This window comes from Haliotis rubra, unplaced genomic scaffold (genome assembly GCF_003918875.1).
Source record: "Haliotis rubra isolate DU_JTF1 unplaced genomic scaffold, ASM391887v1 Scf39, whole genome shotgun sequence".
Classification (NCBI taxonomy): Eukaryota; Metazoa; Mollusca; class Gastropoda; order Lepetellida; family Haliotidae; genus Haliotis; species Haliotis rubra.
In genome coordinates, this window is record NW_025767068.1 from 1,911,205 (window position 1) to 1,930,256 (window position 19,052).

The window sequence follows — 19,052 nt, forward strand, 5'->3', positions numbered from 1 at the left end:
GAGAGAGTTTAACAGAAATCAAGGATATCATTTCAGGCAAGTGCGTTTTCCGTTGTTTAGAAAAGATACTCCTTCCATATACATGGTGCTTACCAGTGCAGCCAGGGGGGGGTTGTTTTGACACGTTTCACCCGTGCAGACTGCAAGGTTTATTAACCATTAACACATATGTACAGCTACCAAAGTCAACAAGCAGGTGGAATTTGATTGCTCTTGCAATTTGTTCTTGAAAGGAAACCGTGTTGACGTTGGCGGACGTATACTTAAGTTTCTTTTTCTCACACAAAAACAATAATCTTACTGTAATGATAGTTATTCTGGTTGTGGATGGAAGGAAATCTAGAACAATCAACACTTTGGAATAACCTGGGATCAGTGACAGTTACCGAGGCTGTCGTGTTACTTTCAGATGTATCCTCACCATCTTGTCAGCTCCCCCCAGCTGGCTGTGAGAGCTTCCAGGATATGTAAGCTTACCCGCCTTGCTGTTGTGGCTTGGTTTATATGTCTTCTGACAGCGTTCATCTGACACTGGGGCTGCGTGGGGATTAGTTTTGAACGTGATAATCTGCCTTTCATAGTCTGCTGTGTTTTGAAGAGGTTGAAATATGATGAAGTGATGCATGTTGAATGCCTGGTTTATGAATGTATTATTGATCACTGTATCGTAGCCAGTAACATTCTGATGTATTCAAGGGTGGATGGTGGCTCATAATGTTTGTATACTATGATCATGGTAGTTGTAAAATAAATACAAATACAGTTGATGAAATACAAATACAGTTGGATCTAGGCGAATAGGAACATTTGCGTGAGAAGATTAAAACTCCGACGAAGGAATGAGCCTAATGCAGTGAACTGCACAAAGTGACTGGAGGATATGGTCGTGATATAGCGGGAATTGGCTTAATTATTCGAGAACCTGAAAGTTGTGCCTGGATCAGATAAACCGGTACAAAACAAGACAGGAGCCATTGTAACCATGTGATTTCCGTTGGGCGACTTCCGGCGGAAAGGATGGCCACAACACTGTCGCCCAAAAGAAAGTATACCCATGGAAATGGCAGCAGCAAAAATACCAAATGTTACTATGCTGAATAGAGTGCCCGAAACATAAACGAATCATATACATGGCCATCGAACAGCATTTTGGTCACAATCACACATGGTTGTATACTTTCTTTTGTCCGGCACTTTACCAATCGAATATGTAAAAATTGCTGCTTTAGGTGATATGTTGGACACAGTATATCGAAATCCAGGGTTTTTTTTCCTCGAACAACGGTAATTGCCTTCTTCGTGTAACTTAACATTCTGAAATAGGCAACGTGGAGTTCTCCAGGGTTATTATGATAGAATGAAATGTTAGCTACGATTGTGCGGTCATTGACAACTACCAAAGAGACATGTAAGTCATCACGTTCTCTGCCGGTCCAAGTAAGCATTGTGTACAGCGCCCCGGTTGTTTAAGCGTTGTTGCAGAAGCTGGTGCGATCTATGTGTGATGTATATATCAGACATAGCAAAGCCAACCTGTCTGCTGTCAGAGCCCAGCCAAGTCATCAGGTAGTTGAACGATACTCTCAGTTTGGCAGTGGTTACCACTGTCTGTCGAGTCTCTAGCCAACTCTTATTATCTTTCAAACGTGCCCCGCGTTGCGAAAACAAGCATGTCGTAAACATCTCCGTGTTATTTTATCATTAACGCAACATCGCTAAGGTCCAGTGTAATATGTTAGGTGGTAGAACCATGTATCGACGTCTTGAATATAACCTGCTGGACCACACACCTGAGTAAAGCTGAAGCACTCAGCCACTATACAACCTGCACGTTCCTTCCTACAGACCTGCTTCCGCTACCCTGTGTTTGTGTTTCTCTCTGTAAACATGGGCACCTATCTTGTTACATAGGTAATATTTAGTACCCTAATAAAATGCTTCCAGTCTAAATATATGTTTCTTGAATAAACACATATGCAACAGTTCATTGAAAAGTGGGTTCTTTACGAATGTCGTTTTGAAAATGCAACGTGTTGGTGGAACGACTGGCGTCGCTTTGAAGGGAGTTCTAGTCTAGAATAGCGAGGACTTCAGTCATTAATTCGCGAATATCAACAGGGATGGGAAACACGTTTCTGGTGAATAAATGATAATTGATAGTTTCATAGCTTTTGTACAGGAAACCCAGAGGTCCGATGATCGACGCTCGTAAAGTTTTTGCATGTTTTGATTATGCCAGAGTGTATCATGCAGTACCGTGGGGTGAAACTGTGCGCCTCTCAGTCTTTGATTGCATTGCCACTCTCGGGGCAAGGCCACAAATTACGTACTCAGGGGAGAATATATATCATTTGAATGGTAATCCACGGGGTTCCAGTCCCGCTGAGATCTATTCACTCATTGAAAAGATAGGTTTAATATGACGCCTTGCCGTGACAGACTTTTGAGCTGTGGATGGCGAAAAATGAAACAATAAGTGTACGAGAGTTAACACCGATGTCTCTTTTTATTTGTCCGTCGATGTTACGAGAGGTGATGAAATTAGCCTTTCTAGAGGCATGTAGTGTTCTTTTATCTCTGAAGACAATCGTTTTAGTTCTCTCTAGCTGAAACTGTTAATGTGTTAATACACGTTCAATCCCATTGCCTCTATAAAGGGTCTAGCGTCTTCCACGGACCATGCCATCAATTAGACATCGCTTAGGGTCAGCGCGTGCTTTGAGATGGTAATTAGGAAGAAATACTTGAATTTTACGAGCATTGCTAAAATCTACACGTGTGAGATTTTGTGGTTGTGGTGAGTTAGTCAGCCAAGTTAGAAATGCTGTAAATGCAGTGTCACAACCCGATCGCCCAGACGAGGCCATGAATAGCCATTACAGACAGGGCTGTAACTGAACGTGAAATCAAGGCAATAGCGGAATACTACACGCGGGGTGATGCCGTGAAGCTAGGCTGGTGGCAACATTACAAACAGGATATCTTAGAAGCCTTTGTGAAACGTATTTTTGCCAGTTAGGTTTAACGCCGCCTTGAACATGACTTCAGTTGCATCAAGTCATGTCACATAACTATGTAAGGAAAGCCCGAATTAATCCAGGTCTTTTAGGGCCTTTACTGAAAACAAGTAGCAATGATGGTGGGGACAAACCAAGAGATTATAATGAGGGTTAATCATGGATTCGAACCCACCTTTATCCTGGTCCGCTGTGATACACAGTGTCCATATTACAATATACTGTAGACCTAGACGTCCAGGTTCCCCACATATTACAATATACTGTAGACCTAGACGTCCAGGTTCCCTACATATTACAATATACTGTAGACCTAGACGTTCAGGTTCCCTACATATTACAATATACTGTAGACCTAGAAACTAACACACAACACGTCACAGGTTCCCTCCATATTACAATATACTGTAGACCTAGACGTTCAGGTTCCCCTACCCCAGAAACTAACACACAACACAAGTGATACACAGTGTCCAAATTACAATATACTGTAGACCTAGACGTCCAGGTTCCCTACATATTACAATATACTGTAGACCTAGACATTCAGGTTCCCTCCCTACCCCAGAAACTAACACACAACACAGTGATACACACACTGTGTCCAACTTACAATATACTGTAGACCTAGACGTCCAGGTTCCCTCCTACCCAAGAAACTATCACACAACACTTACACACAGTGTCCATATTACAATATACTGTAGACCTAGACATTCAGGTTCCCTCCTACCCCAGAAACTAACACACAACACTGTGATACACAGTGTCCAAATTACAATATACTGTAGACCTAGACGTCCAGGTTCCCTCCTACCCCAGAAACTAACACACAACACTGTGACACACAGTGTCCATATTACAATATACTGTAGACCTAGACGTTCAGGTTCCCTCCTACCCAGAAACTAACACACAACACAGTGATACACAGTGTCCAAATTACAATATACTGTAGACCTAGACGTCCTGGTTCCCTCCTACCCCAGAAACTAACACACAACACTGTGACACACAGTGTCCATATTACAATATACTGTAGACCTAGACGTTCAGGTTCCCTCCTACCCCAGAAACTAACACACTACACTGTGACACACAGTGTCCATATTACAATATACTGTAGACCTAGACATTCAGGTTCCCTCCTACCCCAGAAACTAACACACAACACTGTGACACACAGTGTCCAAATTACAATATACTGTAGACCTAGACGTTCAGGTGTTGCCTACATAATACAATATACTGTATATACTGACCTAGACGTCCAGGTAACACACAACCCTACATATTACAATATACTGTAGACCTAGACGTTCAGGTTCCCCTACTAACACACAACAAACACAGTAATACACAATATACAATGTACTGTAGACCTAGACGTCCAGGTTCCCTACATATTACAATATACTGTAGACCTAGACATTCAGGTTCCCTCCTACCCAGAAACTAACACACAACACAGTGATACACAGTGTCCAAATTACAATATACTGTAGACCTAGACGTCCAGGTTCCCTCCTACCCCAGAAACTAACACACAACACTGTGACACACAGTGTCCATATTACAATATACTGTAGACCTAGACGTTCAGGTTCCCTCCTACCCCAGAAACTAACACACAACACTGTGATACACAGTGTCCAAATTACAATATACTGTAGACCTAGACGTCCAGGTTCCCTCCTACCCCAGAAACTAACACACAACACTGTGACACACAGTGTCCATATTACAATATACTGTAGACCTAGACGTTCAGGTTCCCTCCTACCCCAGAAACTAACACACAACACTGTGACACACAGTGTCCATATTACAATATACTGTAGACCTAGACGTTCAGGTTCCCTACATATTACAATATACTGTAGACCTAGACGTCCAGGTTCCCTCCTACCCCAGAAACTAACACACAACACTGTGACACACAGTGTCCATATTACAATATACTGTAGACCTAGACGTTCAGGTTCCCTCCTACCCCAGAAACTAACACACAACACTGTGTCCATATTACACACACTGTGTCCATATTACAATATACTGTACAATACTAGACCTAGACGTCCTCAGGTTCCTAGACTAACACACAACACATATTACAATATACTGTAGACCTAGACGTCCAGGTTCCCTCCTACCCCAGAAACTAACACACAACACTGTGACACACAGTGTCCATATTACAATATACTGTAGACCTAGACGTTCAGGTTCCCTCCTACCCCAGAAACTAACACACAACACTGTGACACACAGTGTCCATATTACAATATACTGTAGACCTAGACGTTCAGGTTCCCTCCTACCCCAGAAACTAACACACAACACTGTGGCACACAGTGTCCATATTACAATATACTGTAGACCTAGACGTTCAGGTTCCCTACATATTACAATATACTGTAGACCTAGACGTCCAGGTTCCCTACATATTACAATATACTGTAGACCTAGACATTCAGGTTCCCTCCTACCCCAGAAACTAACACACAACAAAGTGATACACAGTGTCCAAATTACAATATACTGTAGACCTAGACGTCCAGGTTCCCTACATATTACAATATACTGTAGGCCTAGACATTCAGGTTCCCTCCTACCCCAGAAACTAACACACAACACAGTGATACACAGTGTCCAACTTACAATATACTGTAGACCTAGACGTCCAGGTTCCCTCCTACCCAAGAAACTAACACACAACACTGTGACACACAGTGTCCATATTACAATATACTGTAGACCTAGACATTCAGGTTCCCTCCTACCCCAGAAACTAACACACAACACTGTGATACACAGTGTCCAAATTACAATATACTGTAGACCTAGACGTCCAGGTTCCCTCCTACCCCAGAAACTAACACACAACACTGTGACACACAGTGTCCATATTACAATATACTGTAGACCTAGACGTTCAGGTTCCCTCCTACCCAGAAACTAACACACAACACTGTGACACACAGTGTCCATATTACAATATACTGTAGACCTAGACATTCAGGTTCCCTCCTACCCCAGAAACTAACACACAACACAGTGATACACAGTGTCCAAATTACAATATACTGTAGACCTAGACGTTCAGGTTGCCTACATAATACAATATACTGTAGACCTAGACGTCCAGGTTCCCTACATATTACAATATACTGTAGACCTAGACGTTCAGGTTGCCTACATAATACAATATACTGTAGACCTAGACGTCCAGGTTCCCTACATATTACAATATACTGTAGACCTAGACATTCAGGTTCCCTCCTACCCCAGAAACTAACACACAACACAGTGATACACAGTGTCCAAATTACAATATACTGTAGACCTAGACGTCCAGGTTCCCTCCTACCCCAGAAACTAACACACAACACTGTGACACACAGTGTCCATATTACAATATACTGTAGACCTAGACGTTCAGGTTCCCTCCTACCCCAGAAACTAACACACAACACAGTGATACACAGTGTCCAAATTACAATATACTGTAGACCTAGACGTCCAGGTTCCCTCCTACCCCAGAAACTAACACACAACACTGTGACACACAGTGTCCATATTACAATATACTGTAGACCTAGACGTTCAGGTTCCCTCCCTACCCCAGAAACTAACATACTGTAGACCCACTCAGGGCTACATATTACACTGTGTCCATCCAGGTTAATATACTGTAGACCTAGACGTTCAGGTTCCCTACATATTACAATATACTGTAGACCTAGACGTCCAGGTTCCCTACATATTACAATATACTGTAGACCTAGACATTCAGGTTCCCTCCTACCCCAGAAACTAACACACAACACAGTGATACACAGTGTCCAAATTACAATATACTGTAGACCTAGACGTCCAGGTTCCCTACATATTACACAATACTGTGACACACAGTGTCCTAGACATATACACCTAGGTTCCTCCTCCTACCCAGAAACTAACACACAACACTGTGATACACAGTGTCCAAATTACAATATACACTAGACGTCCTACCCAGAAGAACTAACACACAACACTGTGACACACAGTGTCCATAGACCTGTAGACCTAGACATTCCAGGTTCCCTCCTACCCCAGAAACTAACACACAACACTGTGATACACAGTGTCCAAATTACAATATACTGTAGACCTAGACGTCAGGTTCCTCCTACCCCAGAAACTAACACACAACACTGTGACACAGTGTCCAAATTACAATATACTGTAGACCTAGACGTTCAGGTTCCCTCCTGACCCAGAAACTAACACACAACACTGTGACACACAGTGTCCATATTACAAATATACTGTAGACCTAGACGTTCAGGTTCCCTCCTACCCCAGAAACTAACACACATACACCTAGACGTTCAGGTTCCCTCCTACCCCAGAACTAACACACTACACTGTGACACACAGTGTCCATATTACAATATACTGTAGACCTAGACATTCAGGATCCCTACATATTACAATATACTGTAGACCTAGACGTCCAGGTTCCCTACATATTACAATATACTGTAGACCTAGACGTCCAGGTTCCCTACATATTACAATATACTGTAGACCTAGACGTTCAGGTTCCCTCCTACCCCAGAAACTAACACACAACGCAGTGATACACAGTGTCCATATTACAATATACTGGGTGAAGGCAACGGCTGGAATAATCTTATGACAGAGATGTGGAATTTCAAAGTCTGTTAGATATATATTTTCATTTCATTGCTCATTTATGCGAGTGGGACTACACACAATCACGGTAAATGTCGGACTTGGACACACAGCTACTGCTCCCCATTGCTCGATGTTAGATGCTATCATAGCTTTGGAAATCGTGTTAGTCAAATTGTTTTAGTAACGGTCATGCTTACTCTTACTTAATTCTAAATTTCAGTGATCCGTTCATATGATTATTAACGGCATTTGCCTACTAGACCAACTGGAAACTATCTTGGCAGATAATCGAGACACTGCCTCTGAGTGTGTTTATAACTTGAATTGTGATGTTATTAAAGTCTCAGCTAGGGTTGTGGTGACCGAAACTGATGTTCAGTGTCTCAGCATTGAATAAGTAACATAACAACCCATAAAATATCAAAGTTACTGGAAGTATTGTAATGACTTCTAATTTGATTTATGTCCATATGCCCATTTTCCTGTGTGTAGACATGTTAAATTATCAAATACAGAGGAAAGTCTGTAACATTGTAGCATACAATCGTACCGTGACCTTTGTTGGTTAACATATTGAAAACGTCTAAATATAGCCCCGATTTCTTTCCCATCAAATCAGAAGAGATCAATGTAAAGCCTTTGCACCATACCGCTATAAGAAAGTTCAAAGATACACATATCTGTTTCATAAATATCATACATAAGTAAATTGTAAGTAAATGTAGATAGAGACATATGTCATATATATCCGTCACACCCGTGTGTTAAAGGCGGTGTTAAACGCCGTGTACGTCAATATTCAATGTCGTATTGGTGGGCAACAATAGCTTTATGTATGTTTCTGTAAAGGGGTATACCTTTCAAAACACGCCGATGTACATGCCCATATATAAGACAGTGTTCAGTAGACATTATGTAACTTTTTATGAACACTGTAATAAAGTTAAACTGTCGTGTTCAGCTGGCCCTCAGGTCAATGCTAATGCATAAACGCCGGAATGTGACAATGCACGTGCGTAACTCGGATAGAGGAATTCTGGCATCGTCTGCCAAGCATTCCAAAATAATTCAATATGTTTGTATGAATCGTGGTCCCGCCAATGCTTTATAGGTGCTTATTCATATTGGATATGTGTCGGAGTGGCAACTGAATGGTAGTATTACACTCCACCGGTTGACATTTTAAACTCCAAACGTCTGCTTTTCACAGAACGAGAATAAACGGTTGAATATATTTGACACCGTTTGTTAATTCGTCTACCGCAATTCTGGTTCACAAAAGCCGTTTTTGTCCGTTTTCAGACAGAATTATTGCTGCTTATTGCGTGGAAATTATTCGCTCGAATATCGGGAGCCATTTCTCACAAAATGACAATTAAACAATTTGTTAACTGTCTCCTTGATTCAAACCAGTTCTCGTTTCATTGAGCAGTGTTCATAAAGCATTGGGTCCCTTGGTGGCAGTTTACGAGAGAGATTGATGAGAGTTGGGCCGTATGCTTGCTGCAGGTATAGTTGTTATATACACTTCGGTGGCCATTATATTGACACAACAGTTATTTCACTCAGGGAAAATATATAACATTTTCACCCTTCATCCTCTCATTCCAGCTGTCAGTTTTATGGTGTTGCATACTTTATGGAGCTAAATAGAAAAGAAGAAAAGGTAAATCCATATTTTGAATAAAACGTTTGCTATAAACGTATTTACTGATTACGCAGTGCTTGCTTTCTGGGGGCTTTGATTGATATGTTCAATTCATCAAATTTCATCAAAGGCTTGTTAATGCGAGACCAAATTAGCGAACACACTGTATGCGAAGGTAAATTATTAGGCACATTATGATACCATCGACTACATAGGACGTCATCACATGGCCACTAATAGCCTCGAGTCTATGTACTAAACTCAAGTGTTTCAGTGTTACCTGCGTCATTAATAGCTTCAACATAGATCAAATTTAAAGTAACAGCGTTAGATCAGGTGTATATAGTGATACGTTAGTATGGAACTGGGTCTGGTGAATGGAAGGATACAGTAGTGTGTTAGAAGCGTGATATCTCAGTATGGAACTGGGTCTGGTGAATTGAGAACGGCAGGAAGGATACAGCCCTGTTTCAGGAATGATCTGTTAGTTGAAGCGACATGGAATAATTGCTTGTTGTGATGCAGGTTACCAAATTAATATTTGTTAATAAATAACAGCGAAAACATTCACTTCAGTATTCACTGTAATAGGAGCGACGACACCCTTTCCAAATTCATTAGCAAACTAAATGCAGACAAACACACGAAAGGGCAAGTCAATTACTGGCCTAAATAAACCAGGGCACATGATACACGTCAACACAGGGATTTTATCAGTCAACCTTCTCGTCGCTGATGCGTCAGATTTAGACATGCCTAAAAGCCACAGAGTCGATTGTAATATGTAATTCCTTGTATTGTGAAATGTTCAGTTTTTTCAATTCAGTGACAAATATTCAACTAGTTGTGAATCAAATGTTAAGTGATGGCATAATGAGCGCTATGAATAGACAAGATGAATAAAAGCTTGTGGGTAAAATTGCTAATCATCTGATATATATACATGATTGTTCAACCTTAATCGATGTAAATAGTACCTGACAAAAACATGTATTTACCTGGTTAGCCTCATTATTTTCTATCTAAACCTTTGCCAACACGTAAATAACACAATCAAATTATAGATCGTACATACTGTTGAGAAAGTATGCGTGGAATGAATTGCTAAGCATTCACAGTTTTAATTATCATTGCTGATATGCGTAATCCACTTTCAAAACGTAATTTTTAAAATAATTTCTTTACTTCATGATGGATTGCGTTTCTGTACTGAATGGTCCTTTTGTTTATTAATGTAGTGTTTTGTAAAATAACCACAAACTATCACTGTTTACATGTTCTATAAGCTCCACGTGTATTTATCTTCAATCTCCGTTTTTAATATTAACAACATAAAAAGAAATAAATATTACATAATCTTATAAACCATCTCTTTTGAGGATTGCTTTCAAAGTTCAGTCGGTACAGTTGGAAGACACAAAGAGTCAGCGACGTATCTCTGTGAATGTTCCAACTCTGTGATGCCATCAGTTCTAACACTACTTGCCTCCCTTGTTTCAAGTCTAGGCACTATTTGTCATGTATTGATATGATTGTGTATATGTGTATGTTTTTCATGTCTTGTATAGTTCTCACTTTCTGTTCCTTCCATCTTGCTCATTTTCTCTTTCATCCTTCTTGTTCATTTGCTTTTTCAGCTTTCAATAAACTATCCCTGTGCTACTCAAATTAAGTTAGGGACCACCCGTATATGATTGATTATATCATATTGCTAAAATCAACCTATGTATGCCATGACAAAATCTGAAAGAAATGGGTGGTCCTCAACTTTTTTGAATTGTAGACACCATTTGCACAGGAATAGAACATAGCCTACAGCCGAGATACTCGAGCACAACTAGCCTTAACTGTAGTGACAATTCACATATATCTTTCAGGAATACTTTATACTATAATAAAACATTTTGACATGTAACTGATAATGAATAATATTATATATATTTATATATATATATGTATGTGTGTGTGTCTGTCTGTCTCTTGTGTGTGTGTGTGTGTGTGTGTGTGTGTGTGTGTGTGTGTGTGTGTGACCTAGGTTTATGTTGCTTGATATCCCTCTGTGGGTTCCGGTGTTGCAGCAGTCATATTATCCCACAAGGCGGCTAAATGGGTCGGTCGATCCGGGGCACTAACCTGGCTTATTGCGGACGATGCTCATGCCATCAGTCACGGGTTTGTCTGTTCCCGACTCCTGTATGTACGTACCTGTTATAGCTGTAACATTGCTGTATATGGTGCTGAACAAGCAAAATGATACCTTGTGATACAGTGTCAAAGAGGTTTTTCATCTTTGTCTGTGCACTGTGTCACGTCAGTGAACATCTATCACTCACGTAGTAGCGTATGTCACAAATGATAGTATATCTGTGTTCTCAAATGTCCGTTTTTCATTCACAAAATGGATTGTTGTGTAAGCGCGATGGAGCCATTTGCGTAATCACAAGACCGTGTATACCCAGCGGGGTGGAACTATTTTCTTGCAGTATACCTTTTGATGTCACTACATTAAGTTTAACCCTTTTCCTTCGAAGAACATTAACTTGATATTCATCCTCACCCAGATCACGATTCTATGTATCCAAGTAAAAGGCTGTTGCTATCATTTCGATTAAGAGCCTTCATAATACAGCACATCTACATTCATTTCGAAAGTAATTCAAAAACGTCTTGTTTCTTTGCACTATTCTCAAAATAGCATCCTACCCCAAATGACATTGACCTCGTCTGTAGCAGCATGCTAAAAGTATAAAAACATCCCATATGTTAACAGGACGTTTAGATAGGGCATCCTTAGAAATATGTACTTCAGAAATTCGGATATCCTTGAAGATGAAAGTGCAGGTCCGTATAATCTGTAAGAGTTGCAACCTGCGTCTGGCATAAACAGTTAACATGTTCGCCATACATATTTCATTTACAACGTAATAACGTGATGTTCCGAGGGTGGGTAATAATATCTAAAGCGATGTTTTGACAAGCTATTGGTTTAAGGCTCGCGTCCGGACTTAGAGTCAGAAGCATTTGAGAACACAGATCCCATCTCTGTAGATGTCACATCATATTTCTTCATCCCACTCTACATCTCTTTCCGTCTATTTCAGCCTGTAATTGTAACCTCCACGCTAGACAATGTCGCTTCAATATGGAATTATACCAATTATCTGGCTACAAAAGTGGGGGAGTCTGTCTTCGCTGCAGACACAACACTGCTGGTCGAAATTGCAATTACTGCAAAGAGGGTTACTATCGCGATAGAACCAAACCGATGACCCATAGGAAGGCTTGTAAAGGTAGGAGGTGCTTCCTTTTCCCTTCAGTTTTCAGTTGAGTTTATTTTTGGTTTATTTTGTTTTCCAGCCTGCAATTGTAATTTGCATGCACGACGATGTCGCTTCAATAGAGAGCTGTATATGCTGTCTGGGCTTTTGAGTGGTGGGGTATGCCTGGGCTGTAAGCACCACACTGCCGGACGACACTGTCACTATTGTAAACAAGGCTACTACAGGGATAGTTCCCGACACATCACAGACCGTAGGGCCTGCAAAGGTAGGGCTGGCCAGTCTACGACATGGGTGGGTGCATGGGCCAAGGAGTGCACGTTGTTACCGTAGTTGACGTAGATTAGGTAGTTGAAATATTATATGACATTTTGGCCACAGAAGGTCAAGGTCGTGAAGAAATGTAACCATGCACGTATTTCTAGTTAGCACTTTTTATTTCATTGTGTCAGTGGCATGTTTATCGCTGTACAAGTAGTGTATCGTAGCACTTTAAACTCACCAGTTGTAGAAACAAGAGATGTGCATGGAGGTGGAGTGGTTTTATACCATTTTCGTTTTATTTGAATAGAACAACTGTCTTATAACTAGATACGTGACACCAGCAGTAACATAGCCGTATGGATCTCCACGAGGCAAATGTACACGCTGTGTCAACCACATCGTGCAATCCAAGGATGACACTGACGGTGTCACCGCTAGAATCTTACCTCTACATCTACACACATGCACCAAGGGGCACGACACAATGCTTTAGTGTGTAGTTCATGCACAATGCAGTCGTACTTTACGAGTATATCACATAACATAGCCATGACTCCATAAAATAGTTTCAGGAGCACTCACAGATATCCCATAATCCCTCACCCATAATGACGGTCACATACATCACGAACGGAGGTATATATACATAGATACTGCACTATGGTATATAGATATATGCTTACATGGATATAAATCGGGTTTCAGCTTTCTTAATGTCGGTAATGCAAATATAAATCTCAGGAATGTGTTCTCATTGTTAAAGATATGTGGGCTTTAGATAGAGGCAAGCAAGTAGACGTAGCTGTAGTCATTTGCACATACTTATTTTGGGAACCATCTTTACAAAATATTTTTCTCGTGGCTGTTTATCTTAGTATAATGTTTTGTTAAGCACAAAAACTCTCTACGTTTGTGTATCAGTATAGTTGAGATATTTCAATGTGTTCATATGTATACATTAAGTATAAATGGAACGCTGAATCTCATACGATGATATGGTAGAACACCTTAATATTAGAAATGTGTTCCAATTCTTAAGCTATAAAACTTTATGTTATGTTAATGTAAATGTCGAAAAGCTGATGTTTCGAATTATATATGTCATTTAGGATACGGTCGATTATTGTTGCCTTTCATGGCTTGAAATTGCAACGTACACTATTGGAGATGTCTTTACATGAGTGAAAATACACTATGAAACTTCGCTGCACATGAATGGAAGCGCTTGTACATAAGAGCACATTTTAACAAAAGGATGTTAAGTACCTGTACAGTGGAACGTATCATGACATGAACAAACATCAACAGTGTCTGAAAACGGCACTTATTTTCTTGCACATCAAGGGTTATCAAGAACACATGACCCGCTATCGAAAAGCATGCGATACACGTGCACATTGGGAACCTGAAATTTAATACTGAGAGCATAAAAATCAAGGATTAACGGTAAAAGGTGTGCAGGACAACCCCAAGCACAGAGGAATATAAAACTGGGAATCTTTGAAAGGTGTCTCCCGCATAGTGATGGGTAGAGCGTGTATCTCATGGAAAGATCTCTTTCAAGGAAGATGTTATTAAACATGCAAGATCGGATAAATAAGACGGAGCGGTTTTACATGCTCAGGCTAGCGAGCGGTGATAAGGCGGTGTAACCGAACAGAGGCAAGGATCAAGGCTTGTCACGGGTGACAGAACGAGGGTAACCAAACCTTCGTGGATTAAAGCCACTGAATGAACCGTCTAACCCGACGAGGCTGTGTTTGGTCGCAGTGTATACATGCATAAGCATTTATGAAGGAGAAAAATATTTCAGGATTCCGAGTAATTGATCTGAATTATCAACGAATGGGTTCAGAGTTTGTACTATGTTGAACCATTTTCATTCTGAAAATGGTATTTGGGTTGACAGAGAAAGACGTTGAATGTCTGACAAGCACTGAAGTAAGGCACACGTTTATGTGTATGCCTGCTTCGTAAATAGCATTTCCATACGGGATTTTTCCAATTTGTCCCGCACAAAATGTCTGGTTTCTTTTTCATTTAAATCCTGGAATATGAATAGATGTAAGTTTTACGTTTCATGTATTTGAAATGGAAAACGACAAAAACTGGTTTGTTTGTGGGGTGTAATTAAACGTTACATTAATAATAGCATTGTGCCCTAAGTGTACATTGTTATCTGATGTGATGTCATGTGTTTTGAGTATCTAGTAGACTACCCACGGAAAACAATGGATTCCAGAACGAGGTCACACGGATCATGTGACTTTAATTCCCCGTGTTACCTGACCTATAACACAAGGGGCGCTTTGCCGCTGTCATGGCGAACCTATCTCCCAATCAAGTGCTTACAACTTCGAGGGGCAATATCAAATATGAAATACAATAATATTTTCACACATAATGAAAAAAAGGCCAATTCACATAGTAGAAGCCATTTTCAAGACAACACAGTTCTACAAAATCCCCGCTTCACCTGAACATGAATGAATAAGAAAGACAAGAGCTCAAAAATGATCAAAATAGTTTTGAGACCGGCATTCATGCCATCCATGACAGTTTTACCCAACAGCTGTGTGGCTTGTTTCAGTTTACTGCTGTAGTACAGATACGCCACACATATTCTTAAACGACACTTCAGAAGAAACAATAAGACTGGACGTATTAGGTGACCAGCGTAATTCTCCCGACCAAGGGAATTTAGTGGGCTCAGGTCACTCTGCCTTCTACCACACGTGAGAAAGGATTGTCACCCGTATCACTTACCCTCAGTTTATCCACGCCGTTGATCGCCTTTCAATTATGTGGAAGCCTCATCCTGTAAGTTATTCCCCTCGGTTAATTCGAATATAAACAAGACTTATCATGTGATCAGGGGCAATATACAACCGAAGCATTGTGCTATCTAGATCAAACGTGTCTAAAACCAATTAATGTGAGACGTATAGCGGATTTAAGTTGTACGAAATTGGGAATACGTAAAACTGTGACGATTTTAGCTATTCCTTTTTATTAAGGTATTCACGTCTCATGCGTGCAATGTATTTAGGTTCGCAACCTCCATGTAAGAAGCCATAAATAAGAAGGAAGGTGTTTCATCTCCTTGCAGTACACCGTGCTGGAATATAGGTACTCTAACTGAAGCTGAGGGCCTTCCTCTCATCTGCATCTCTTACCTATCATTTACTTGTTTTCCGCATTGTGCCACTGACAAAATGAAAACGTTTACGTTGATACAGAGGTCCGCTAAGGACGCTCCCTATCTAGAGAGTATTTGTCCCAGGTGTCGAGGCATGCACATGTGCAGTTGCAGCTTGGATGCTTGCAAGACATGTGCAGTTTGTGATGTATCACATCAGATTGTTGAGACATCGCCGGGAGACACTAGGTCCCTGCAGACTACTCTGTTTCTGTCGGTTCTCGTACTTTCCAGGTAGTCATAGCCTCCAGCTCTACAGTACTTCTATCCAACGTATCAGATGATACGTCTCTCAAAGCCACCGCCGCTCCGTACTTGACCCCAGCAATTTTGGGGTCTGTGATCTTGTGGTTTAGTTTGTAGTAAGGTGCAAAGTGTTTGTAAATGGCGCCCAAGGTGCTACTCCCTGGGGATTACTGCCTGTCAGACGAACACATATTACATCATTTATTCATGATCACAGTAATATGATGGAAATCCTAGGTTCAAATTTCAGGTAGGCATTCAGTGTGAAAATCAACGTTGTGCAGGCTTTGTTATGGAGTTGTGGCTTATTGCAGCTGATCTAGACATTAACATTTATAGATTAGATCATGTTACTGGAATGGTTCTCGGGAGTGTTCAGTGTTCGAGTGGTGGTGCTACCAGTAGAGCAGGATATGATGACACTTTTCAAGAACACCTGGTGTCACCATTTCATTTAATTTCTGTCACCATTAACATTTTCACTACTTTTCTGCCTTCGAGACTTAATAGAAACTGTTATGGAACATAACCTAGACTTTGAGGTCTTGCCTTTCCTTACTCATTCATGTCCAGGTGAAGCGGACATTTAGTAGATTTGTGTTGTCTTGGAAAATGACTACCACTATCTGTCTCGACTATTGTAATAAAGACCCCACTCAGGTTAGGATACTGGTCTAAGGAATCTGATCGTTCATTAACTGACTGGGCCGTCCTAGTAGTGGGTTCGAGTCCTAGAGTCACCTTGACCTTGGGTTTCATACCAATGGTGTTGGGTTCTAAGAGGTGAAGCTTTTGCTTTATTACTCGTCTGGTTGTTGTAGCTTACATGCCTTTGAAAACAGTACAAACCCAAACTCACATACCTATACTCACACACACACACATACGTACAATCATACTCCCATACAGACGTGCATACAATTAACCATGTTCTTCTACATCCGTACCCCCGTACCCCATACGCTCGTACGCCCGTACCCCCGTACACCCATACATCCGTACCCCGTACACCCATACGCTCGTACACACATACATCCGTACCCCCGTACACCCATACGCTCTTACATAGATTCGTACCCCCGTACACCCATACGCTCCTACACACATACATCCGTATCCCGTACACCCATACGCTCCTACACACATATATCCGTACCCCTGTACACCCATACGCTCGTACACACATACATCCGTACCCCCGTACACCCATACGCTCGTACACACATAGATCCGTACCCCCGTACACCCATACGCTCCTACACACATACATCCGTATCCCGTACACCCATACGCTCCTACACACATACATCCGTACACCCATACGCTCGTACACATACATCCGTACCCCCCGTACACCCATACGCTCCTACACACATACATCCGTACCCCCGTACACCCATACGCTCGTACGCACACATCCATCCCGTTACACACATACATCCGTACCCATACGCTCGTAAACGCATACATCCGTACGTACACCCATACGCTCCTACACACATACATCCGTACCCCATACGCCCGTACACCCATACGCTCGTACACACATACATCCGTACCCCTGTACACCCATACGCTCGTACACACATACATCTGTACCCCCGTACACCCATACGCTCGTACACACATACATCCGTACCCCTGTACACCCATACGCTCCTACATACATACATCCGTACCCCCATACACCCATATGCCCGTACAGACATACATCCGTACACCCATACGACCGTACACACATTCATCCGTAAACCCATACACTCATACACCCGTGCACCCATGCTCTCATACACGAAGTTCAGCAAACATGTTTTTAATATATTTCAATTATTTTTTCTACCGTTTTCCGACAGTGAGTCAGTTTATTTTTTGAACAATACATCAACATTCTTTAAATATTTGATTTGGCTATATTACAGTTCAGGGTAATTGGATTCAGTGTAGAATTTAAAAAAACCAGGGTTCTACAAATATTTTGACACCACGGTAGAACTCTTGTTCCAGATCCAATATCGTGGAATGAAGACAGGAACAGTATATTTTAGACACATGACACATGCTTTTACAGTATGACAAATCGTTAAGTTCAAACCTATTCTTGACTGGACGTTTAACGCTTATCACCTGCCAATGAAGTAAGAGATTTTATAGTATGCTCGTCTCGCACTTGCGACATACATACATCACTTATAAACAAGATACGTTACTGTAAAACACGACACTGAAAAGATGCCAAGTACACGGGACTTTAATAGTTGTCCCATAACCCACTGACTGTACTTGAAAAGAAGGGTCACCCACAACAGAATTTGGCAGCGGTTTTTGGTAAGGAGCAAATAGTCCATTTCATTGACGCTGATACCCCTCAGGTGGTGCTCCTCCAGAGATTCTGTTAACAATAACAGCGACAAAGGGAGCAAATGGCTTGACGGATAGGAAGCAATTTGGGACAAGTAGCGACGTTTTATTACTTCAAGCATTCTCTTCAAATGATCGTCTTTCGACCTCAATGTCACACATCCGTAAATTGAACAGCATTCCCCGAAACGATAACTGTGAAATCAACCAACTAAATCTTCAGACGCAGGACAGGGACCTCTCAAAATGGCAGACTATACTCAGCCTCGTTTTGACATCGATCAACCTAAGTGACCAATCCCGACCCAGCTTCGTCGGGGGTCATGACCCTGATCTACGACATGGACGTGCAATCA

The 19,052-nt window shown here is 41.2% G+C and overlaps 1 protein-coding gene across 2 annotated transcripts in view; it reads left to right on the plus strand.

The window, feature by feature from the left end:
* LOC124286706 (netrin-1-like) overlaps positions 1-19,052 on the plus strand; it is a 71,151-nt gene that overhangs the window by 27,380 nt on the left and 24,719 nt on the right. For both annotated transcript variants that reach the window (XM_046723128.1, XM_046723129.1), the window contains exon 2: positions 12,453-12,641. In XM_046723128.1, the coding sequence (XP_046579084.1) occupies positions 12,453-12,641 (189 nt within the window). The remainder of the gene's footprint in view (positions 1-12,452; positions 12,642-19,052) is intronic.